Source organism: Cervus elaphus, chromosome 24 (assembly GCF_910594005.1).
Source record: "Cervus elaphus chromosome 24, mCerEla1.1, whole genome shotgun sequence".
Taxonomy (NCBI): Eukaryota; Metazoa; Chordata; class Mammalia; order Artiodactyla; family Cervidae; genus Cervus; species Cervus elaphus.
In genome coordinates this window covers 28,628,964-28,655,680 of record NC_057838.1, presented here as the reverse complement: position 1 = coordinate 28,655,680, position 26,717 = coordinate 28,628,964, and the positions used below count along the sequence as shown (strand labels likewise).

The window sequence follows — 26,717 nt, the reverse complement described above, 5'->3', positions numbered from 1 at the left end:
TTTTTTTGTTTGTGTTGCTTTTAAGCTTTTTCTTACTTTTGTCCAGTGGTGATGGACATCCATTGTTCCTAGCATCACATGGCCCACTGCACTCATCCCGGACCGGTCTGTAAATATTATTGTACATCCTGATGATAAAACACAAACCCTTTGGTCACTGTCCAGAGAGGCTTCATTTTTTTAGCACTGTGCAAATAATTACTTACATTTCATGTATCAATTCAGGAGTAAACTTGGTAGAAGTTATTGTTTCATTTAAAGGAACAGACTTAACAATTCAGCTGAGATCAAGTCACATCTACAAAGACTTTCAACAGTTTTCCTCTAGAATTTACAGATTTGTATATATGGATTTCGGAAGTGAGTGGAAATTGTTTACCTTTTGCATTTTTAAGGGTTTCCAAGTTCTGCTGGGCTAAGCGGCCTAAACTGTGTAGCTGGCTGCAGCGGTGGGCGATACCCCAGCTCCTCTGCCACCTGGTCCAACAGAGCACACAGGCCCGTTATCACCCGTGTACCCCCAGAGGGAGGCGCATACTCACCCCCACCTGCCTGACTCCTGGAAAGCTCCAAGTGTAAACACTTTCCTTATAAACCTGAATTATCTTCAACAATTATAATTTAAATACAGAAGAACGCATAAGTACTATGTGATTCTGCAAGCACAGGATAAAGGTGCTATGGCAACCCACTCCAGTATTCTTGCCTGGAGAATCCCATGGACGGAGGAGCCTGGCAGGCTACAGTCCATGGGGTCGCAAAGAGTCGGACATGACTGAGCGACTTCACTTTCACTGTATCCAAATAGTCATGTGGTTCAATATAAGAAAACAGTCCTCATAATGAAGGTTGAAAGTAAAACAGGCTGCAGCAAAACGGTCACAGAAGTTTAAGCACAAGGCCAGATGACAATACCTCAGGGAGTCCCATGAATGAATCACATCACCCACTCCTTAGGGCTGCAGCTGTTAAATCTATTTTATAATAAACTTCAGCAAATGATTTCTAAGTTTATGAAAACTTTTAAAAAAGTCATATGGTGATTACAATTAATAATAATACTGTATTGCATTTTGAAAGTTGCTTAAAGAGTAGATCTTAAAAGTTCTCATCACAAGAAAAAAACTTTCCTAGCTATGTATGATGACAGATGTCAACTAGACTTATTGTGGTGATCATTTTATAATGAATGTGAATGATGAATTATTAGGTAAAACACTCGGAACTAGTATAACGCTATATATCAACTATATCTCAATTAAAAATTTTTTTTAAAGTCATGCTATATAACATAGAACCAAAGAATACAACTTTTTTTTTCTTTCCCTTTCTCTTTCTTCTTTAGTTGTTTAGTCAGATGTGTCCAACTCTTTGCGACCCTATACACTGTAGCCTGCCAGGCCCCTCTGTCCATGGAATTCTCCAGGCAAAAATACTGAAGTGGGTTGCCATTTCCTTCTCCAGGGGATCTCCCCTCCCCAGGGATCGAACCTGCATCTCCTGTGTCCCCTGCATTGCAGGTGGATTCCTTACCTGCTGAGCCATCAAGGAAGTCCTCCTTTTCTCTTTTTAAACTCAAATACCAATCTTATATGATGGAGAAATACTGATTTTTTATATATTATACGCATATGGAAAAGTATATTTTTCTTATAAATCCATTATGTTATTATGCTAAAAAATTATTATGCTAAAAATGTCAGTATCTAAACCTTACTCCACTTTTTCAAATAAGAAATTCATAATGGTTTTCTTAGATAAACATTTGATTAGTTTCATAAAAAGATAATTGAGTATTTAGTGAACAGAACAATTAAAGATGCAAATATTTAACTGTTAGAAACCTTTACCAATAGGTAACACACGCTTATTTTAATCTATAAATCAGGTTTTCTCTTCTTCATTACCTGATATCTGACAGCTGCAACTGATGAGACAGTTCATTTTTTAAACGATCTAGTTCTTTTCTAAGTGGCAAACTATTCTTCAGCTTTTTAATAGCACTTTTCCCATTGTTATCTAACCAGGAACTAGAAAGAAAAAAAAACAGAGATGTACACTTTGCAATACTAACTATAATGCAAACATTTCTACTATTGAAATACGTGTTCATTACCTTAAAGCAGCCCCAATGTTAAACCGAGTTTCCCATCAAACCTTTACCAAGTTATAAGTACTCCTGCCAAGTCTACTTTTAGAGTAAACTCCTACTTCTAAAACAGGCTTCTTGGAGAACTGCCAGTACCTGTTAATCATATTTTAGTTATGAGAACTTCCTTAGCCTATCAAGAAAATTAAACTTGCATTACACCAAGCTTTTTACTAGACTTCCAGAGATGGAGTGATTTTTTAAAAATCAAAGATGCTTCAAGGACATCTCTGGTGGTCCAGGTCCATGCTTCCAAAGCAGGGGGTGCAGGTTTGACCCCTTGCTGGGGAACCAAGATTCTGCATGTCCCAGCCTCCTTGCCCCCAAAAGGCTGAATATTGAGGAATTCTCTGGTGATCCAGTGGTTAGGACTCTGTGCTTCTGCTGCAGGGGGCATGGGTTTGATCCTGGGTTTGGGGATTAGGATACTGCATGCCCTGAAGTGTGGCCAAAAAATAAAGAATAGTAAAAAAAATAAAAGCATTAAAAAATAAATAAGTTAAAAAAAATTAAACCTCCATTATGTTTATTGCCTTTTCAGAAAGTTCCACTAGGCCTTCAGTTACATGAGTCATCTCCATGCGAGGGTAGGGCTACCCCTTCCCCAACTAGAGCAAATGATGTGGTTGTGCAGCCAGGTGGTGAAAAAGTTAAGTCAGAAGACGTACCGAATGGTACTGGTGTCATATAAGAGGCACTATTTCCTGATGAAGGAACTTGCAAAGGTAACTCTATGGATTCTAACTAGGTAGATTCAGTTTCTTCCTTGGTCTTCATCTTGTCTGTTAGCACCCTGAGTTCTCAGCTCACTGCAAACCCTGCCTCCCGCCCCACCTCTCTGTCCAAAGGCTCCCACTGCTCAGACTGACCAGTCAGCGCCCACCTCCTCCTCCCAAGAGGGTCTGTTTGCCCCTTGGTTTCTTTCCACCCAACTGAGAGGCCGCTCCCGTCTCACCTCTCCCCACCCTTATCGTTCTCCTACAACTACATCTCGGGCTCAGCAGAAAGATGTTCTCTTAAATCTGCATTTCTGAGAACGTTTACCTTAGTGAAGTCTTAAAAGAGAAAACGAACGTCAAAGTCTGCCTAGGGGTTAGAAGGGGGCAGCTTTCAGAGCAGAGCTGAAGGCAGCCGAGGCGGCCTTGTAGCAGTGCGCTCCTCCCGCTCCCCTTTCGAGGCTGCCTCTCCCTCAGTGTTGTAACGGGCACAGCACGGGCATGCAGGCTCTGGCGCCGGGCCTCTCTTTCCCGAGGGAAGTCTGCACAGACAAGGCCTGGGTCGTGCCTGGGAGGCCGAAAGGCTGCTGCTGGAGTGGCCGTGGTAGAATAGCAAGCAGACTCCAGGACCAGAGGAACATTTTGGGTGGAGGTGGAGTGGGCCCTGGGTACAGCTGAGAAAGAGAAAGCTCCAGGGAGGCTGGGGGAAGATGGTCTAAAGCGCCCCCCCACCCCAGAACATCTGACACCCCACTGGACACCTGTCAGTGACAGTCAGGTGTTATGATAATGGTGCAGAAAGGCTCATTTGTCCATCTCAAAAATGCCTGTCAAGTAAACCTTCTTAGGGTTCCTTTTAATAGTCACTTTAAAGGTTTTAGATGTTGTAATCTACAATATTTAAAAACTAATCAAGTTGAGGGAATTCCCTGGTGGTCCAGTGGTTAGGACTCCACACAGGGCATGGGTTTGATCCCTAGTTGGGGAACTAAGATCCTGAAAGACATGTGGTGTGGCCAAAAAAAGAAAATCAAGTTAAAACTCTCAAAACCAGTCACATATTTACCCTGAAGGCCTAACAGTATAAGGAAGACATATCTAGCAAGGAGTAGAGAGATAAGCAACTGGAAGAGAATATATGAGCTTCTATGAGAACAAAGGAAGAATCAATTACTTCTGCCTGGAAAGTTCTACAGAGCAGGTGATAAGTGACCTGGAACCTGAGAGATGGATCAGGTGTTCCCAGGCGGATTAGTGAGAGCAAAGGGCATGCCCACGAGGCTAGTGCACTGGGAACCGCGAGGAGCCAGATCACACATGCCTGGGGGCGGGGCGGGGCGTGAGATGAGACTGGAGAGGCGTGTGCGCGTGTGTGTGTGTGTGTGTGTGTGTGTGTGTGTGTGTGTGTGTCAGAGAGAGAGAGAGATCATGGCGGGGCGTGAGATGAGACTGGAGAGGCGTGTGTGTGTGTGTGTGTGTGTGTGTGTGAGAGAGAGAGAGATCATAAAATGTCTTGCACATTGTGATGAGGAACTGGGACCTTGCACTCTTAAGTAAAGGTGTCCTACATCTTTTTTTTGGCCACTGCAGGGTTCTTAGCTCCCGGACAGAGGTGAACTCGGCCCCCTGCAGTGGAAGTGCAGAGTCCTCATCACTGGACCGCCAGGGGAGTCCCTACATTCCACATTTTTTTGATTCACTAATTGTGTGCATTTGTTAATAATTTCTTCCTACTCCCCCTTTAAGAATATTGCTAAAGACTTTGTCATTTCTGCATGGTGTGTGAGAAATAAGAAAAGCAAAAATATCTTACTTTATGTCGTGAATATTAGCTATTACAATTTTTCCATTTTCCCTCATTTATTAAATACTACATATTAATTTAACTTAAATTAGGCAAGAAAAAGGATGATTTGTAGACAAATGAATTATCAAGCAAATACCATGTTTCCTTCTGGGACCAAATGTCTTAAAATGTGGACTGAAATAGAATCTTATGATTATATATTCATGACCTGATTATTTGAATTCTTACATTTATGTATAAAATTTAAGTGGCCTAGTTTAACAATTTTTGTGTTTTGCTTCTAAACCCTAAGACAAAAAATGAAGGTTCTACAGTTGGCATTTATCTATCTATGTAGATATTAGATCTATGTGATGGTTTCAGGTGAGCAGTGAAGGGACTCAGCCATACATATACATGTAGTCATTCTTCCCCATTAAATCAGTTTTAAAGGGACTGCAAAATCTGTTATAAACAAGGCTAAAACATGTTAAAACATATAATGCTGCATCATTAATTTCACTTGCCAAAACTAAGAAAAGCTATATAGCTAATAATGGGGTTTACTTCATTGTCTGACAAGATACATAGCAATGGATACTGCATTTTGTCAATAAATTAGAATGTTAAATTTCCACCGACTTCAATTTCTAAAACAATGGTTTACTCAATTTATGTTATCTTCTTTGAGAGGAGACAAGTCAAAATGACATGATTTGAGCTAGTGCTGGTTATTACTGGGCTTTCCTGGTGGTTCAAATGGTAAAGAATCCATGAGAGCATCAATTAAAAACACCTATGGAGAAAATCAAGAATTCATAGTAACACAACTCATTTACACTCAGGAATTTTCCTTAAGATAATGTTGTCTCTTACTAAAACAGCAGATACTTTTACTAAGTCAACACTAGTGAAATTAACAGAGGCACTGTTCCACTCCCCACACCACAAAAAAAAACGGGCCCTCTGCATTCATTGCTGAGTCACTCTACTGCTATCATCTGTATTAAGCTACTTTATATTTCCATATGAAACCTTGAGTTCTCCATACTGAGCCTACAGCACTTCACAGTCACACTTATTTAATGGTTCTTTAATTCAGTGTTAATAAAAATGCTGGATAGGTTTTATGAATCTGTGAAGCAGATTAGTATTAGAAAGAGAGATGATTAAAACATAGTCCCTACTCTTAAAAACTCATTATCTATTAATAGTATAATAAAATATAATGTAAGAAAGTCTTTTATTAAAGACTCAAGAATTTTACTAGATGAACTACATTCAAGTAAGGAAATTATACTTGGCTTGGACAAGGAACCAGTGAAATAGCAGTTATCTCGGGGAACTGGCTTTTCCCAGTTCCACTCTTTTTTCATTAGTTTGCCAGCTGACTAACTCCGAGTTCAGGGTCTCTGGAACAGTCTTTTCACAATGGTTACACATTTAGCACCAGACCAAAACTGTACCCCATGAAACACTCAACTGAACTGCAGGCTAACTGCTTCTCTGAATTTCTTTAATAGGTTATTCTTAAGCCTCTTGACTTAACGGTGCAACAAATCTTATTCTTGCTCTTTTGCTCTGACTTATCCAATCCCACTTTTTTCTATACTGAAAGGTATAGGTAACACATTCCCAAGCTTTGGTTCATCTGGGCATACTGTGAGGAATATCCTCTTAAGGGTGTAAGCAGAGCAATACCCTCTTAATGTTGTAAGCAGAAGTCTCATGGGCTGGAATCCAGTGCATGTAAGGCGGAGACACTCTCTTCTAGCTCATACTCAAAACAAAACAATTTTCTGCATTTGGTATGAAAAGGCCAAAAAAAAAAAAAAAAAATCAAATACCATTCGAAGTATTCTGGCCACTTTGAGTAGGAAGCATGAAATATCTTTTTTGTAATGGTTACTGGGTTAACTACATTGATAGCATTACTTTTCCTGGAACATGAAACTTTATTTTTTTCAATTAAAATTTTTTTCTTTTGCATGTACTGCACAGCATGCAGGATCTTAGTTTCCTAACCAGGGATTGAATCTCTGCCCCCTGCAGTGAAAGCTCAGAGCCTTAACCACTGGATCACCAGGGTCTTAGACTATAATTTTAAACATAAACATCACGTAAGTAAAAACTTTTACATACGTTAGGGTTGTTTCCGTTCTCCAGACTTGCTCGAGGTCTTCATCAGGGTCCTTGAATCCAGTAAAGGAGTAGTAAGACTTGTCCCATTTGATGGGCCTGTCAGATGTCCTTTTGGCCTCTTTGAGAGGCTGGGAATGCACATTAGTATTCAAGCTTTGGACATGTTCAATAGATAAACTGCAGGAGTTGAGAATATATAATACTGTGCTTAGCAGATCTCTGGTGTGCAAAGTAAATTTGACTGCTCGAAATCCTAGAGAATATAATTCCCCCAAACAGTTAATACAGATGATTATTTGCTTTACTTTAAAAACATTTTTTTCATACAACATTTATAGAATCAAAATCTTTTAAAACACTCCATTACCAATTAAAATTCATCCTATTGAAAAATCTTCTGGAAAAAGAAAATGATGTTCCTTCTCCAGAACTGTACCATGCTATCTTGATTTATGAAGTTCTCTGTCAGCTCCCTTTTCTAGTTTGGCACCAGTGATCCCGGTCCAAGAAGAGGATTGAGAATATTTTTCAATGCTGTTCATAAATTGTATCTCTACAGTCTAAGGAATGGGAAAGTTCTCCTATAAGCAAGTGTCCACCAAAGAGAGTCTCCAGGGCTAAGGCCCAGGGGAAAGGTAGAGGCAGGGGAGGCTGACGGGGATAGTGGTTCAAGGAGAAGGTCACAGAAACTCATCTCAAATTTTCTCTATGATTCAAAGTGACTGTGCTTATACTCCCCTACCTCCATCTTGTGACTCAGTATTTTCAGAAGTGACTCAAAATTCCCTAATTTTTTAGAAGTCAGCACTTCACAATCTGATTTTAATACAGGTAGTCACCGTGCTCAGACTAGTAATCTAACTTGTTAAGTCAACAACAGGAAATCTACTGGGTTCCCTCACTACTTATTGGTTATTAAACTTGGCAGTAGTTGAATGTGTATCACTTTTCAATCAACGTTCACATCGGGTGCCATTATTATCTCCTTTGAAATGTGAAGAAGCATAGGCTCAAGGGGTTAAAAACAGTGAGTGAGGGTTTACATCTCAGCTGACACCATGCCAAGCATTTTCCCGACTATAAATAACATGTTGACCCCTTTCTCTTCAAAAATTGTTAAAAATTGGTTTTAAAAATTATATAAGTATTATGTAAGTACATCCTTATTGTAAAATGATACGTATAAAATAAAAGTCTGTTGACAGGCACACAATTTCACTAGATACAATCCTATTAACATTCAAGTACACACTGCCTTATATGGTAGCTACTAGGCATATGTGGCTATTTAAAATTAAATTGATTAAAATTAAGTTAAATTTAAAATTCAGTTCCTGGTCATACTAGCTCCACTTCAAGTGCTCAGGAGCCATACGGGGCCAGTGCCGGCTGTACAGACATGCACACACACACACGCGTGACGTCACTGCAGAAGGGTCTCTGAAATAGCACTGCTCTAGACCTTTCCTATGTGCTTCGTATGCATGTTACACATGACATACACACTTATGTCTTTGCACACACACACCCCTATGGTGTGAACCGCTCCATTTAAACATATAAACTCAGCTGTGCCCGACTCTTTGCGACTCCATAGATGGTAGCTTGGAGGTTCCTCTGTCCATGGAATTCTCTAGGCAAGAATACTGCAGTGGGTTGCCATTCCCTTCTCCAGGAGATCTTCCTGACCCAGGGATTGAACCCAGGTCTCCTGAATTGCAGGCAGATTCTTTACTGTCTAATCTACCAGGGAAGCCCCATATAAACTACACCATTCTGCGTGTATTACTTCGAATTTGCTCTTGTTATTTAACCTGGGGGACTCCTTCATATCTGTATGTATGTGTCAACCTCTTTTGTTTTAGTAGTGCTATGCTAATCCACATAATGAATGGAGCATAATTTATTTTACACTTCTGAAACTGATGGGCATAAAAATTGTTCTTAATTTTTCACCGTTCTATTCAAGGCTGAAATGTGCTTTTTTCGTGTCTTTGCCACTGATGACAGTCATCACAATCTAGATTGTTCTCAGAGAAACCTATTTTGCCTGCCACACAGATTTACAGATTCTAGAACATGCAGACTAAGAAAGAGTTTTTAGTTGAATCACTGATGGTAATGTGAGAGAAATACTGGTAGAATTATTCTAGGCAGTGAAAGAGGAAAGGAAAATCCAAGTTCCTGCAGTTGAGGTTCGGAAGAAATAGTTTATCCTCAGAAGAGATGAGTCAAGGAGTAAATCTCAGTTTCTCTCTTAATTTACCAACTCCATTAATCACTTAATTCAATGTAAGAGCTGCTACATAGTTTGGAATGCCTGTTGCCAGATTGCACGCCTCCTTTATTGGGAATATTATCTAATTACGTAGTTTGCATTGATTACTAAAGCTATAAACATTTTTATATGCTTATTGGCTACTTGTTGTTTAGTCACTTAGTTGTATCCGACTCTTTGCAACCCCATTGACTGTAGCCCACCAGGCTCCACTGTCCATGGGATTTCCCAGGCAAGAATCCACTGGAGTGGGTTGCCATTTCCTTCTCCAGGGGATCTTCCCAACCCAGAGATGGAACCCTCATCTCCTGCTTGGCAGGTGGATTCTTTGCCCCTGAGCCACCTGGGAAGACCCATTGGCTATTTATGGGTATTATTTCTTGAAGTGCCTAGACACTTTGCCTATCTTTGTAACTGAGCTACTCTTTTTTTTTTCTGACACCCAAAAACTCCTTATATACTAACATTATCTTTTTCTTACTTATGCTATATCTTCTCTCATCTCTTAATTATTTTTCACAATCTATTTTTATTTAGTAAATGGTTCAAAGTTAACCATTAACTGAAAGTAGAGGATTTTTTTCTTTACTCAGCCAAAGCTGACTACAGCTATTTGTTTTAGCATTAATTCACAGAAAACTCTTAGTAAACCTTTAAATTGTTTTAAAGTTTATTCTAAAAGAGTTATTTCCTCAAGAATGACAAAAAGGATGGATGTTTAGAGAATAATGGACCCACATTTACCCTTAGTTTTAAGTATTACTGGGACTTCCCTGGTGGTTCAGAAGGTAAAGATTCTGCCTACAGTGCAGGAGACCCGGGTTCAATCCCTGGGTAGGGAAGATCCCCTGGAGCAGGAAATGGCAAACCACTCCAATATTCTTTCCTGGAGAATTCCATGGTCAGAGGAGCCTGGTGGGCTAGAGTCCATGGGGTCGCAAAGAGTTGGACATGCAAAGCGGCGACAAAGGACCAAACAGAAAGCTGTATATTTAGACTGATCAGATTTTAGAAATAGTATGAGGCTGGGGTTAGAGAGTTCAGAGACCCTTATTCTGTCATGGTCCTGGAACATCACCAAGTTACAATTGGGCAAATACTAGGTACCTCACAGGGTACTTTGAGGACTAGATAAGAAAAGTAAGCTATACTTTAAAAAAAAAAAAATTGTCATATACACATTTAATAAAACAGCACTGAAACAGGAAGGGGACAAACAGAAACATTTTAGTTTTCTAGTCAAAAAAGTTTAAACATAAAAAGTGGCTCATCCATATACACACTGCCATACATAAAACAGCTAGTGGGAAGGGGCGTACCTCATGGGGCGCTCAGCTCTGATCTCTGTGATGACCTAGAGGGCTGGGATGGGGATAGGGTGGGGGTGCTCAGGGGGAGGGGATGTATGTGTACATATAACTTATTCACTCTGTCATACAGCAGAAACTGACGCAGCATTGTAAAGCAACTATCCTTAAGGGAAAAAAAAGGAGACTCATCGAACAGAAGTAGCCAGGAATAAAATCTAACTCCAGGAAAACACTTGATTAAATGATATTACTTTCTACAACAAGGCTTCACTCCAAAGGTCTTCTAGCAACTTTTAGGCAGATTGAACTCATACCAAATGAAGCCTGCAAGGGTGCAAGGGACATATGAGAAATAAGACATGTACCAGAAGTACTGAAGTGTTCCTGGCCATCAGAGGGATTCTGATCTGTTTCTCTTACATAAAACACAAGCTGGGTTGGTTTCAAAGACTTGAAGCCTGGTTTCTGAAGGTTTTCTAAGTAGGCACTTAATCTCTTAAGGGAATTTTCATTGACTTCCTGGAAAAAAAATATTGAGACATTTATGTACAAAATAGAACAAGGAAACATCACAAATTATATCCCAACCTTTTAAACACACTACTGAATGTATTAAAGAATTTAGTACTAAAAAAAGTTGGGATTTCATAGGTCCTCGGTACAGGATAAAATTGAATCCATACCTCACAACATGTAACTCCACAGAGAAGAGATATTAAAAAAAAAAAAAAAAATGTAGGTACAAAAGTATTAGAAGAAAACATGGCTGAGTTCCTTTATAAATGAGATGTAGAAAAAGCCTAACTATGACAGTAATAAATGATTGATAAATCCAGTTACATAATAAAAACAATATAGTACAAGGAACTATATTTAGTATCTTGTGATAAACCATAATGAAAAAGAATATAAATGGAATTTAGAAAGGTGATAACGATAACCCTATATGCAAACAGAAAAAGAGACACAGAAATACAGAACAGACTTTTGAACTTTGTGGGAGAATGTGAGGGTGGGATATTTCAAAAGAACAGCATGTATACTATCTATGGTGAAACAGATCACCAGCCCAGGTTGGATGCATGAGACAAGTGCTCCGGCCTGGTGCACTGGGAAGACTCAGAGGAATCGGGTGGAGAGGGAGGTGGGAGGGGGGATCGGGATTGGGAATACATGTAAATCCATGGCTGATTCATATCAATGTATGACAAAACCCACTGGAAAAAAAAATAATAAAAAAAAATAAAAAAATAAAAAAAATAAAAAAAAAGAAAAAGGACGGGAAAAAAAAAAAATACATACACATGTATAACTGAATCATTGTGCTATATAGCAGAAATCAACACACTGTAAATCAACTATACTTCAATCTTAAAACAAGCTTAAAGAAAGAACGCAATGGGGAATACGTGTAAATCTATGGCTGATTCATATCAATGTATGACAAAACCCACTGAAATGTTGTGAAGTAATTACCCTCCAACTAATAAAAAGAAAAAGAAAAAAAAAAATAAATGCTTCCTGACAAAAAAAAAAAAAAGAAAGAAAGAACGCATAAAACACCACACACACACACAAACAATTCTATAGACAAAAACCGACTCTCAGCTATATTGTGTTGGGGGTTTGATGATTTACTACCTAGAAGGATTACAGAACTCAGAAAAGCTATTACACTCATGGTTATACTTTACTACAGCAAAAGGATACAGATTAGAATCAGCAAGGGGAAAATGTGTGTGGGGTGCAGTCCAGGAGGGGCCAAGTGCAAGGTTCCAGCTGTTCTCTCCCAGGGACATTCTACAGGCAGTGCCTAAGCTCCCAGCAAGGACATGTGACAACATCAGAAGCGCTGCCAACCACAAAAGCTCATTCAAGCCCTGGGGGCCGGGGCTTTCACTGGGGCACTGTGTGCCCATGTGACTGACCTTAGGTATTTGTCTCCAGCTTCCCAGAGGGTCTCAGAAATGAGAAATTAGGCATTTTACCATAACTCACATTGTTAGGATAAACTGTCTGGTGTGGCCCAAGGCTCTGGGCACACAGAAACATTCTTATCAGGCAAGGATATCCCCAGGCTGAGAGCTCATCTCCCAGGAGGCAGTGAAGAGCCAGGATTGAAGCCAGGGATTTCTTTCTAACAAAGCAACCCAAGTCTGCTGAGTTCACATTTTATGGCACATAAAAGTTTTAGTTAAAAGAAAAAAAAAAGGTATATTGGTAGAGGAGGGAAATCATCACCTAGCACTAAGCTTAATTTTTCCATACACGTTGGATTTAAAAACTGTAAATTGTGAAACATTAAACTGTATTCATGTCTGACATTCCCAATAATTTGTATTAATTTATTATATCTCCAAGGTAGTGGATATTTTGCTGTTGATTCAATTTACTAATTAGTTAAAAAGGATCTAATTTCTAACAACCAATATAACCACCATCATAATCAGAGTATTTTCCTAAAGCAAAGAAGTAAAACTGATTTATTTTCCATGGTAAGTAGAAAAAAGCAATACAGTAATGTTCTAATTTTCAAGAGTTTTAAATTCCTTTTCATGTTAAACCAGTTATCAGTATAAAGGAAGATAAAAGGAACCAATGAGATAATTTCAAAGCATTTGGTTTTGTAATATATGATCTAATGTTAAAAAATACTGGTGTTCCTAATTAAGTTTATCATGAGTTATTTTTCACATCAGTTTGTATTCCTTGAACACACATGAACTGATGGTATAGGGAAATGGACATACAGCAGGCAACTATTCAGGCACTGAAAAAGATATATCAACCTTAAAAAAGGGACTGATTATACTAACAGAGGCCAGAAGTGGTCTTTCTGACCCTCAATTTTACTTTCAAAATTGGTACAGAAAACATGACTACTCACATACAGAGTTTACACAGTATCTTTTTTTTTTTTAGATTTTTTTTTTTTATGTGGACCATTTTTAAAGTCTTTAATTCAATCTGTTACAATATTGTTTCTATTTTATGTTTTGGTTTCTTGGCTGTGAGGCATGTGGGATCTAAGATTCCCCATCAGGGATCAAACCCACACCCTCTGCATTGGAAGGTGAAGTCTTAACCACTGGACCACCAGGGAAGTTCCTAAACTGGTATCTTTATTGCCTGCCAGAAATATGACAGCTTTCATAAAAAAACAATGGTGTTAGTTTCAATTTCCAGTGTCTGCAGTTCAAAGCATTGATTATACCGCTATGACAAAACAAACCCAATTTATAGAACTCTCTGTATTACACTGTAGCAAACGTAAATAAACAAACGTAGACCGAACATTAAACATAAAGAAAAATAAATATTTACCCTTTCCCTGGGGTGCTGTCCAAAGAAATCTGGATGTACAGCAAAGTAAAATGGCCTCAAGGCATTGACTGCTTCAGCTCCTGACAAAGCTCTTGATAACAGAAAGCAGTATGGAAATATCTTTCCTGGACATAACCTTTTTAAAAGATATGGATTTATTACTCACTGGATCACTGACACAGACACAAATCCCCCCATGAATAAAGTAACAGTAACATTAAGATGACTATGTATGGAAAACATCACAGAAACAATGTAGAAACCAGAATGTAAAACTTGGTGGTTTTCTGAAATCTACAGGAGAGTAGATTTCAGTGACTGCTACATGATTTCTATAAACAGTGGTTATAAATTCCTCTGATGTAACATCATAAGACAATATTTAATAGTAATAATAAAACTTCCTCTCAAAAGCCTATCTTGAAATGTAAACTGGCTTCACTGCAAATGATGATAATTTTGTGTATCATTTTTCTTTTCCAGATTAAAAAAAAAAAACCCAATATCCAAAAGAATAATCTTTAAAGTGAAAAATTGTTTGAGAATTGTAATGCTTCATGAGAGATATAAAATGTCTTTTTAGTTCATTTCTTCATTACCAGCATGCTGAAATTTTCCAGTTAGATACCCTGACATCTCATTCTCAAATTTTGGCATAACTCACCTGGGAGTGTTTTTTTTAAAAAGTAGTTTTAAATCCAAATGAAATGATTTGCAATTTCTGGGAAGCACTTTCATGACTTCTATTTTTGAACATAATAATTTACCTTTTTCACTGTATGATGATGGGCTGTGAAGTGAAATGAAGTGAAAGTCGCTCAGTCATGTCCGACTCTTTGTGACCCCAGGGACTGTAGCCTGCCAGCCTCCTCTGTCCATAGGATTTTCCAGGCAAGAATACTGGAGTGGGTGGCCATGCTCTTCTCCAGGGGATCTCCCCAACCCAGGGGTTGAACTCAGGTCTTCCACATTGCAGACGGATTCTTTACCATCTGAGTCACTAGGGAAGTCCCAATGGGCTGTGAAGAAGTCTCTAAATACTGTGTCCATTTTGGTCTCCTACATTAGGTGCACTGAATCTTTGGGGAAGTTTTCTACTTTTACAATGACTGAGGGACTTCCCTGGTGGTCCAGTGGCTAGGACTTGGTGCAGACCAATGCAAGGGGTCCGGGTTTGTTCCCTGATCAGGGAAGGAGATCCCACATGCACAACTACAAGATTCCGTGTGCAGCAAGACCTGGCACAGCCAAATAAATATGTATTTTCAAAAAATAAAATGATATTATAGAATCATTTCTGGAGATTAAAAAAAAAAAAACAATCTGAGCACCACCATCATATTTTCAGATTACTTTTCTTTTTTTCAACCTGTACTTGAACCTTCTATAAAATCAACATACAGGCTGTGTATTAAGGATTATATAACAGGAGTTTGGACAGTAAAGGAAATGCCGAAAGTCCTCAGTAGGAGGCAGGATAAGTAAATGTTACTGACAGCTCCATTTCCTCTCTATCTGAGTTGAAGTCCCCATTTTCAAATGTGTGATGGACACTTTAGCTATCCTGCCAGCCTCTCAAATTTTAAATGTCTTAATAAAAAGGAGCCGAGGTTATTACTTTTCTTCTAAACTGAGCTTGGGTACAAAAGGCAAGGAAGCAGCTGGACAGTGCCATCCAGGATTACATTCTTTATTTCTGTTATTGAGGTACCTCTTTTCTTCCTGTTGCCAATGCAGAACCCCTTAAACCTACTGTTGCCTCAATTAGCTCACCAGCCCCACCTTATTTTCAGTCCTGAAGTCTTATTCTTCTCACTTTACCTCGTCCTTTGAAATTATTCCTTCTTCCCAGCAATGACCACCATAAAATTGGACTGCACTGCCTCCTAATCAGTATTCTCCGGTTTCTTTTCCCTAACCATGCTGTATATAGGTTAATTTTCCTAAAATCCCACTATCCTTGGATTCCTTACTGAAACACCTCTGATGGTGTTTCAACTCTTGCAGAGTAAAATCCATTTCTTAGTCTGGTATTTATAACTTCCAATCTATCTTTCCAACTTGATCTTCAAGCACTCCTGACAGAAACCCTCAGCTTCAGCCCTGCTGGCGATCTGCCTTGTCCTTCCCTTTCTTCTCATGATTTCTAAGCTCTCAGACATCCTTTCTGTTCCCCACTTCCGTCTGTCCAAATTGTACTTACTCATTCACTAATTACTGCAGTCCTAGCAATGTGCCAGGAGGCAATGTGCCCAGTCCCCCAGAACCTTCCCTCTTGTATATTCATTATAAACAGTCTTTCCCTCTTCTAAGCTTTAATAAAACAACCTGTGTGCCCCACATACGTGGAACAGAATACCATAATGTAGAAATGATATGTATTCATCCTCCTCAACTACCATGGCATCCTTGAGGGCAGGTAAAACATTTCCCAGGTATTTCTGTTGTTCGTTATGCTAGTTTGGGTCTGCTGAAAAGCAGAAGTCAAGACAGAAGTAGATGTGCATTCTGTGCAAGACAGAATGACTGGGAAAGAGAGGAAGTAGGGAGACTTTTCAGACCATGGTTCAGGCCAGACACCTACAGAAGGCGAAAGAGAAGGGAGGAGCCTTGGGGAGGATGTCTGGGGCTGCTGTCTGGTCCCAAGAAGGGTTCGGTCCTGCCAGCGGGAAGTCTTCCAGCCAGTCACCGACTGGGGGCATCCTGTGTCCTGCTGGAGTGAGCCTGACTTGGTATTCCTCTTCCCCTCAGCCACTGATGGCCTCAGGGCAAACCCTGAGGTAGACCCAGAGGGGCAGGAGAGCCCAGAGGCTCCCACCACAGGGTCTGGCTAACGTATAGTAAATGACTATGCAGCAGATATTTAATGCAAGGAAATAAGAGTAAGAAAAACCAGAGAAACGCTGGGCTGGCTGAAGCACAAGCTGGAATCAAGATTGCCGGGAGAAAGAAATATCAATAACCTCAGATATGCAGATGACACCACCCTTATGGCAGAAAGTGAAGAAGAACTAAAGGGCCTCTTGATGAAAGTCAAAGAGGAGAGTGAAAAAGTTGGCTTAAAGCTCAACATTCAGAAAACTAAGATCATGGCATCTGGTCCCATCACTTCATGTCAAATAGGTGGGGAAACACTGGAAACAGTGCCTGACTTTATTTTTCTGGGCTCCAAAATCACTGCAGATGGTGACTGCAGTCATGAAATTAAAAGACACTCCTTTGAAGGAAAGTTATGACCAGCCTAGACAGCATATTAAAAACCAGAGACATTACTTTACCAGCAAAGGTCTGTTTAGTATGGTTTTTCCAGTAGTCATGTATGTGTGTGAGAGTTGAACTATAAAGAAAGCTGAGTGCTGAAGAATTGATGCTTTTGAACTGTGGTTTTGAAAAAAACTCTTGAGAGTCCCTTGGTTTGCAAGGAGATCCAGCCAGTCCATCCTAAAGGAGATCAGTCCTGAGTGTTCATTGGAAGGACTGATGTTGAAGCTGAAACTCCAATACTTTGGCCACCTGATGTGAAGAGCTGACTCATTTGAAAAGACCCCGATGCTAGGAAAGATTGAGGGCAGGAGGAGAAGGGGACGACAGAGGATGAGATGGTTGAATGGCATCACCGACTCAATGGACATGAGTTTGGGTGGATTCCAGGAGTTGGTGATGGACAGGGAGGCCTGGTGTGCTGCGATTCATGGGGTTGCAGAGAGTGGGACACAACTGAGTGACTGAACTGAATTGAAAGCAATATTGTGTTGCTTTATTTTGTGTGTGTGTGTTGCTTTAGATTGAGCAAAACTGGCACATGAAACTTCTTTTGTAAAGGGCCAGAGAGGAAATATTTTAGGCTTTCAGGGCCATCTGGTTTGTGATGCAACTGTGCAACTCCACTGCTGTAGTGGGAAAGAAGCCACAGGCAAGAAATAAAGGAAGGAGGTGGCTGGGGGCGAATGAAGCTTCATTTACACACACAGACTGTGCAGTCAACTTAGTTGTGAAATCAATTTAGTAATCCACGACCAACATGAAAAACACACCAAAAAAAAAAAAAAAACAACCCAGAAAATATATCTCAGAACAGAAAATATTCTGGGATATTATGTATGGCAAGGTTAACTACTGTTATGAAACTTTTGTTTTTATAGGTTAGAGTTAAAATATAGTTTTCTAAAGACTGAGATCAAAAAAGCTAGAAAACGGTGTCTCTATCCACAACAACTAGTACTTACTGCCATCAGTGGCATGGGGGTGAAGGAGCAGGTATCACTGAAGGAAACAGCCCAGGAAGTGTTATAAATCCCATCCTTCCAAGCTCCTACAGCCTCTCTTTGTATCAGAGCAAGAGGACACAGCACTTTAGCCTGGTTTTCTACAGCTGAAAACTATTATCAGATACCACAACACATAGAATGTCTCAACATCTGCCCAACAACTTCTTGGGATGCTATCCAGTATCTCTCAGCCTCTTTTGTTTCTCTTTTCTTCTTCTTTTAAACAATTTATGTCATAAATTCAGTGAGAAAGTCTCTCTTTCTTGGATAATCCTCATCATAAACTGAATTGGTGGAAACAGTCTGTTCCCTCTAAAGACACTCCTTTTAACAGTGACTATTCACTGAGATAGTCACGTATCAACGCATCATTATTTAAAAGTACTAATTAGTGCCAAATGTGTTTTAGTAATCTAAAACTTGACATGTCATTTTTTGGGGGGAGATTGTGCCCTGAGGCATGTGGGATCTTAGTTCCCTGACCAGGGATTGAACCCGTGTCTCCTGCATTCGAAGTGTGGAGTCATTATGGAGACATAATGGAGACATTATTTTTATGGAACAGATCAAATTTTATTTTGGTTATATACTTTGAGCCAAATAAATTTACCTTTTTTGACTTGGCTACCAAGAAGCCAGAAACCTGATATTTGAATGATCGTCTAATCAGTTCTACTTTTTAAACAAACGATCTTTTTTCTCTAGAGGGCATCTGGTTTTCATTTTGATTAACTGCATATGTGCCTATTACTATGCCAATTAAATTTTATTGAGCTTCTTAAATCCTTTCCTGAAATAGGAAGCATTTAGACTATATATATATAAATAGCAAATATAACGACTGACTGATCTGATTATACAATTTCAATGTAAAGTGGTTTTCTATATGACAGCAACAGACTTGACGGCAACATGGTAAGACCTGTGCTAAGGACAAACTATCTTCTTTTCCTCTTAAACTCTTCATACTGAACTATTTTGAAAGATGGTATTTATTCTTTTCATCTTTTACTCTGAATAGACACTTGGGAGAAAGACATGGATGTTTACATAAATTTTCTTTTTCTTACTCCTGCCCTCCACCATAATACAGACAAAATAGTTAGAATTTGATAAATCATAATAAATTGAAATTAAACACCTAACAGCTTCCACATACTCCCCCCACCTCCCAAATACTAATAACAGATTGAATCACAAAGCTTACCTCCTCACAGGTCTCAGGTGGCAAAACATTTCTGAATATATACGTAGGTCAAGTTCCAGGCATCCATTAATCACTTAAAAAGTTAAGCAGATACCAGTAATGAACAAATAGAATTTGAAATTAAAAGCACATTACCATTTACATTAGCAACCCCCAAAATGATATACTTAAATTATAAATCTAACAAAATATGTTGAAGATCTATGAGGAAAACTATAAAACTTGGATTAAAGAAAATCAAAGAAGAATGAAATGGAGAGATATTCCATGTTCATGGATAGCAAGACTCAATTTTGTCAAGATGTCAGTTCTTTCCAACTTGATTTACAGATTCAATGCAATCCCAACCAAAATCTCAGCAAATTATTATTTGGAAACAACATATAATAGCTTATATGAAGAATAAATAGAACAGCCAACTCAACACTGAAGAAGAATAAAGTTGGAAGACTGACACTAGTGGACTTCAAGACTTACTATAAAGTTACAGTAAGTAACTGGTGAAAGAATACACAAATAGATTAATGGGACAGTAAGAGCACCCAGGAAGAGATCTCAAAAATATAGCCAATTGATCTTTGACAAAGGCACTACTATGGAGCAATGATAATCTTTCCAACAAATGGTACTGGAACAACTGGACATCTACATGCAAAAATATTAATCAGTCATACAATTTACACACTTCACAAAAACTAACTCAAACTGGATCAAAGACCTAAATATAAAACACAAGACTACAGAATTCATAGACAGGTACCTAGGAGAAAACCTAGATGACCTTAGGTATGTCAGTGACTTTTCAGATACAACACCAAAGGTTCAGTCTGGGAAGGAAAGAACTGATATGCTGAATTTCATTAAAATTAAAAATTTTGTTCTGTGAAAGACAATGTAGAGGGAAAGAAAGAACAAACCACAGACTGGGAGAAAATATTTGCAAAGGATACACATATCTGACAAAGGATTGCTATCCAACATACACCAAAAATATCTTTAAAACTCAACAACAGGAAAATGGACAACCTGATTAAAACATGGGCCAAAGATTTGAACAGATACCTCATGGAAGAAGATATACAGATGGCAAATAAGCATATAAAAATACATTTCACATGATAGGTCTTCAGGGAAATGCAAATTAAAACAACGATATACTACAACACACCTATTAGAATGGCCAAATCCAAAACGCTGACAACAAATGCTGGTGAGGATGTGGAGCAACAGAAACTCTCATTCATTGCTGGCGGGAATGCAAAATGATACAGCCACTTTGGAAGGCAGTTTGGAAACTTCTTACAAAGCTAAACAGACTCTTACCATATGATCCAGTAACCACACTCCTTAGTATTTATTCAAATGAACTGAAAACATGTCTACACACAAACCTGCACACGGATGTTTATTGTGGTTTTATTCGTAATTGCCAGATCCTGGAAGCAACCAAGATTTCCTTCAGTAGGTGAGCAGATAAACTGCAGTACATCCAGCTAATTAAATATCACTCAGTACTAAAACAAATGAGCTCTCAAGCTAGGAGGAGACATGGAAGAAATTTAAATGCATATAACTAAGTGAAAGAAGCAACCTAGGAAGATTATATACTGTATGATTCCAACTATATGGCATTTTGGAAAAGGCAAAACTATGCTGATAGTAAAGAAATCTGTGGTTGGCAGGGAGGGAGGGATGAATAGGTGGAGCACACAGGATTTTTGGGCAGTGGAAGTACTCAGTATACTACTACCACAATGGTAGATAGATATCATTATACATTTGCCCAAACCTATGAAATGTACAACACTAAGAGTGAACCCTAATGTAAACTATGGACTTTGGGTGATAATCACGTGTCAATATAGGTTCATCGATTGTAACAAATGTACAACTCAGGTGTGGGAGGCTAAGTGTGTGTAGGGAGGAAGTGGGAATCTGTACTTTGCTCACTTTTGTTGTGAACCTAATATTGCTCTAAAAAACAAAGGTTTTTTATTTTTTTAAAGTTTAAGCAGATAAAGGGGAAACATGATTTTAATCACATGAACTTTTCCAATAATTCAGAGCTTCAGCAACCCATGTCAACTGATCGAGTGACTTTAAAAACTCTGAGCAATCTCTTACTAAAGTCTTGAAATGACTTATTATTCACATGATAATCACCAGGTTAAAAAAAATCCTTTCTCCTTTCTTCCCCGGGCTTACGAAGCTAGGAGCTTTCTACACTATTCCACTCTTAATAGCCATGTGGAGCAGCATATTCCCTCAAAACAAACCACCACATGGCTCAAGTCCTATTCTGTCAAAATCTTAAGCACTAAAAATGGTTTAAAAATTTTCAGTTGATGTTTGGTAGAAACCAACACAATTCTGTAAAGCAATTATCCTTCAATTAAAAAATAATAAATTAATTTAAAATAAAAAAAGGTTTCATAATGCAGTTAATATATCTGAACCAAGGCAATGTAATGAAGCATAACTGCCACTAACAGATGTATTTTAAAGAAAAGTCAAGAATTACCTACTTAAAAAGTGCATTTGCAAACAACAGTGGATGCTTCCATTTATTTTCTGGTTGACTGGTGTGGCAAGACCCTCTTGGATATAGAATGTGTTTATAGGCATTCATTTAAATGTTTAAAAAGGTTTTACTTAACCATTCACCTTGCTATTTTGTTTGTAATAAATTCAGATACTAGAAATATTCCTACCATTTGGAAGATTTCTGAGATTAAATGGAGACATAATGAGGGAAGAGGAATCATTTTTATTGAAGTTTCAGTGCTGTCCATGATGGACTGAATTCTTACCAAACGTCGTCACAAAACTAACCGAACAGGACTTTCCTGGTGGTACAGTGGGTAAGAATCTGCCTGCCGATGCAGGGGACATAGGCTCAATCCCTGGCCTGGGAAGATGCCACAAGCCTTGGAGCAACTAAGTCCGTGTGCCGCAGCTACTGAGCCTGTGCCGCAACTACTGAAGTTCCTGAAGCTACATTTCATACTCCACGACGAGAGAAGCCACTGCAATGAGAAGCCTGTGCACAGTGAAGGAGAGGAGCCCCCGCTCACCACAACTAGAAAGAGCCCGTGCGCGGCAATGACGACCCAGTGCAACCAAAAATCAATCAATCAAAGTAACTGAACAATCGCGACTTAGTTAAGAGAGAACAGGTACAAGGCTTAAAGTTTGCAAAGAAGAGACCAGAAGAATATACATATCCAACCCAAAACTGGCTCTCTCTAGGTGTCAGCTAGGAAGCCCTTTACTTTTTATATTTCCTGGTTTATTTACCATGAACATGCAAAATATGTCCTTAAAATTAAGAACAAAAAAACAGTGCTGCTGGCATACAAAATTAAACAAAAATGACATGCGTGTTGGTCACTGAGTATTTAAGACAGGCCCCCAGCTCTGGGAAACCTGTCCAGTGACAGCCCTGGACTGTGGTCCCAATGGAGTTCAAGAAGAGTCCTTCACATTCACACATGATGATATTTCAGTTTTCATATTAAGAACATTTATGCCACTTAACTGCAAAGATGATAAAATGAGCTAAAACTGTGGATAAGAAATGAGGAATAATACTCTAGAGGCATATGGTTACCCAAGAACACGAATGGGAAACATGAAAATAATAAGCAGCCACGCTTTAACCACTATGCTTTTTCTCTCAGGCTTCTAAAAGAAGCCCGTTTTAACGGTCTGTGGCAGCAGTATCTTAGAAGTTCAAGAAATCACAAAGCCTCCATCTGATGTGCAACACAGGTGATCCAAGTTATGCTCCGCAGCCCACTTTCCAAAGCAAGACATCAAAACAAACACAACACGGACTTCCCTGGGGTCCAGTGGTTATGAATATGACTTCTGGGGGAAGGCAGGGGGCACAGAGAGAAAATGCCAAGTATCACATTTAGAATTTTAGATTCTGATGAGCTGTTGAAACGATAATTTATTGATTTCACTTGTTTCTATTTTAAAAGCAAAACGCAATCTGGTTTTAACTGTGTCTTGTGATTTACCACTAGAAAAATTTAAATTACATCTGGGGCTCATACTGTATTTTTATTGGATGGCACGGATTTAGGCCAACTCAAGGCAAATTTAAGTGAACATGACCCTGCTGGGGAAGGCAGTCTGCACGATGGTTAGGGAGGCGGGAGTTTCCGAGCACGCATGCTCAGTCGTGTCCCTCTCTTTTCAGCCCCATGGACTGCAGCCTGCCAGTTTCCGTCCATGGAATTTTCCAGGCAAGAATACTGGAGTAGGGTGCTGACCTGGGGATCGAACCTGTGTCTCTTGCATTTCCTGCATTGGCAGTGGATTCTTAACCACTAGTGCCACCTGGGAAGCCCGGAGTCTCTGAAATCCACATTCAAATCCTGACTGCATCACTGACTAGCTGTGTGAGAACGGACGGGTTGTTTCACCTCCCTGAGTCTGCTCCTCATCTAATAAATGAGAGAGATGATCCAAGAGCAGTCTGTTCTGCTACCAAAGAAGTTTCTTTACTGGGAATTAACATAGCTTATAGGCATCTGGTCAGCAGGGGAGAGATATTATATCACATGCATTTTCCCCACCATGTTAATGATTTGAGATCATCAGTGGTGGGCTTTCTGCTATTACAAAGAAAGTTTTAGCTATAAACAAAATCCTGGGGAAAAAAAAAAAAAACCCTGAAAATCCTCCAGTAGTTTCTTCCTTTGGTTTAAGCAGCAGATGGTTAGTCGCTTCAAGTATCTTTGCATTTTCCACTTCATCAAGCAACCTGGGGAGCTGCAATAGCACAAATGAAACAGCTAGAGATTCCCACATGTCTTGTTTTGAGAGGTGTATTTTTTTTTCGATGAACCTTGATTAGTATATTATCTTACAGAATGTCTAGGTTTCCAGGAATGCGTGTATGTCATAGCAGAAACACCTGCATAACATATACTGTCATGTCAAACTGAAATAGAAAAATTTTTTATTAACTGAGAGAATACTGTGAGCCAACACAATACTATAGTCTGCTAGGCAGGAGTAGTTAAGTCAGACACTTTATCTTCATTGTAGAAAATGTCAATTCACAGAGAAAGACAAATACCATATAATATCACTTATATGTAGAATCTAAAAAAAAGACAAATGAACTTACTTACAAAACAGAAACAGACCCACAGACACAGAAAACAAACTTAGAGTTAACAAGGGAGAAAGGGGGGTAGAGATAAATTAGGAGTTTGGGATTAACATATACACACTACCATATATAAAACAGATAAACAACAAGGACCTACCATATGGCACAGGGAACCATACTTAGTATTTTTTAACAACTTATAAATGAAAAGGATCTGAAAAATAATCACTTTTCTGTACATCTGAAACACAACACTATAAATCAACTATAGCTCAATTTAAAAAAGTCTACTCGACGACTAAATATTTTACTGAAATGTCTCCCTTTTATAAAAAGGAAAAATTATAATTCTAATACTAATAAATAAAAAAATAATTGTAATACATGACAATTCTAATACTACCAATAATAACAAGTTTAACACAAATGAAACAACGACAAATATATGTAGCACTGTTGAGCTTTATCTGATGCTCACCAGGCTGAAGTTATCTGTGCTGTGAATTTAAGAAAAAATGTTGAAAGACACATTTAAAATGCTGGAAAGCACTTGCTTAGTATAAAAATATAAGTTTTCATGTTAGTAGCATTTCTCTCTTCAAAATGCAAAGGAACCCAAATGGGTAAAATCAAGTGTGTTGTGCTGTGGCAATTGCCTTTTCAGTGAATGAACATGGCTTTTTAAAGACAGTGTTTCACAACTGGGAGGTGGAGAGGCATTATGAGAGGGAACGTGACTACTTTTCCTTTTGCCAACAATTCTTCCCTTCCCCAAAGGTGGCCATTCATATTTCTATAGGAAAATGCCCATGCACATAAGAAAGATTTTTACTTAATAATTCTGATAGACACTAACCAAACTACAATTCTAAGATGTTCATTTCGTATTTAAACTGCTGGAAAAATTTATTGCCCATTAGCCCCCGTTTAAGAGCAGGCTCTGACAACCAAGTGATAAGGAAGGCGTGATCAGATCAGGACCCATTTTTTGAAAAAAACAGGAGGGATAAGAAGGGAAGAAGAGGCTTTCCTGGTGGCTCAGATGGCAAAGCATCTGCCTGCCATGCAGGAGACCTTGTTCTATCCGTGGGTCAGGAAGATCCCCTGGAGAAGAAAACAGCAACCCACTCCAGTATTCTTGCTTGGAAAATCCCACGGATAGAGAAGTTCATGGGGTCTCAAATAATTGGACACGACTGAGTGGCTAACACACACAAGGCAAGAAAGAGAAGAAAAAAAAAAAAAAACCAGGGAATATCCTTTAGGGCAGTGGCCCTCCAAATTCAGGTTTGAGAATCACTGCCTTCAGGCATTCTATCATTTTACAGGACTGAGGGGTCTGTTAGGAAACTTTTAAGCTTTCCTATACACTAACAATGAGAAAACAGAAAGAGAAATTAAGAAATAATTCTTTAAATATACCTGTTCAGTACAATTTGAGGGAAAGATTTTTACATAGTCAATTGTATGCTAAAATTCCAATGAAGATTCTAAGTTTTGCTTGACCTTGTTCTTTGTTTCCTGTATGGTTAACCTACTTCTTGAGACAAAAAAAACAAACAACTAAGTGGAAATAAGGTTATAGGCCAGCAGGTTGGTACACAGGCTGCTTGCCTTTTCACGTGGCATAGATCTTGGGTCAGTTCTCATTTTTTTAAGACCAAGCACCCAATTTTATCACTTCAGCCAGAAATAAAGAGGCCCTGGGAAAATGAAACGTAAGGGGCTGACAACTCCCATGAAAATTTTTAAATTTATTATGAGAAATATAATTGCTAAGAAGACTAGAAGATTCAGATCTACAGGACCAGCTACACAGAAAATCAAATCACTATCAGCTAACTGAAGGGCAGAGCTGGGTGCTGCCGTTTGCAAGTGAGAAATAGGTCCAAAAGGGGGAGGCATCCAGGTCAGCGGCAGGATTCTGGTCTTCAAATTCGTACCTGGGCCGATCTTGTGCGCATTTCGCCTGGCCCACTAGTCCTCCCTCCATTTGGAAAAGGCCTCAGGCATGCTACAAAATGACTAAAACATTCCTCTGTCTTACCACACTTGGGAGAAACTCAGGGCCTTAATTACCTAGCTCATCAACAGGTATTTACCAGGCTCTATCTAAACACTGGGAATAGAAAAATACCAAGATAATTCCATCATTCCAAAAATTTACAGTCTAGGAGAGAGGGAGGAATTGGGACACAAGCAGATGATTATAAAACTGCAGTAAATGAAATAGCAATGCGCAAAGTACCCCGGGCAGCTACCAGGGGCTACACTTAGAATGGCGGGACTCAGAAAGGCTTTACCACGAAGCCTGTTTCCTCTGCATGGTGGGAGGAAGACCAGGAAAAGATGCAATTCAATCACAAACCATAGTAAATGGCTGCCCTAATACACATTATAGTGACAACA

The 26,717-nt window shown here is 39.0% G+C and overlaps 1 protein-coding gene across 5 annotated transcripts in view; it reads right to left on the bottom strand.

Moving 5' to 3' along the window:
* TCAIM (T cell activation inhibitor, mitochondrial) overlaps positions 1 to 26,717 on the bottom strand; it is a 36,873-nt gene that overhangs the window by 8,586 nt on the left and 1,570 nt on the right. For all 5 annotated transcript variants that reach the window (XM_043886516.1, XM_043886515.1, XM_043886512.1 and 2 more), the window contains exons 2-8: positions 19,181 to 19,253; positions 13,706 to 13,841; positions 10,747 to 10,900; positions 6,794 to 7,046; positions 1,908 to 2,030; positions 380 to 477; positions 37 to 128 (exon numbers count right to left, since the gene is read on the bottom strand). In XM_043886516.1, the coding sequence (XP_043742451.1) occupies positions 37 to 128; positions 380 to 477; positions 1,908 to 2,030; positions 6,794 to 7,046; positions 10,747 to 10,900; positions 13,706 to 13,841; positions 19,181 to 19,209 (885 nt within the window). In that variant the 5' untranslated portion in view covers positions 19,210 to 19,253. The remainder of the gene's footprint in view (positions 1 to 36; positions 129 to 379; positions 478 to 1,907; positions 2,031 to 6,793; positions 7,047 to 10,746; positions 10,901 to 13,705; positions 13,842 to 19,180; positions 19,254 to 26,717) is intronic.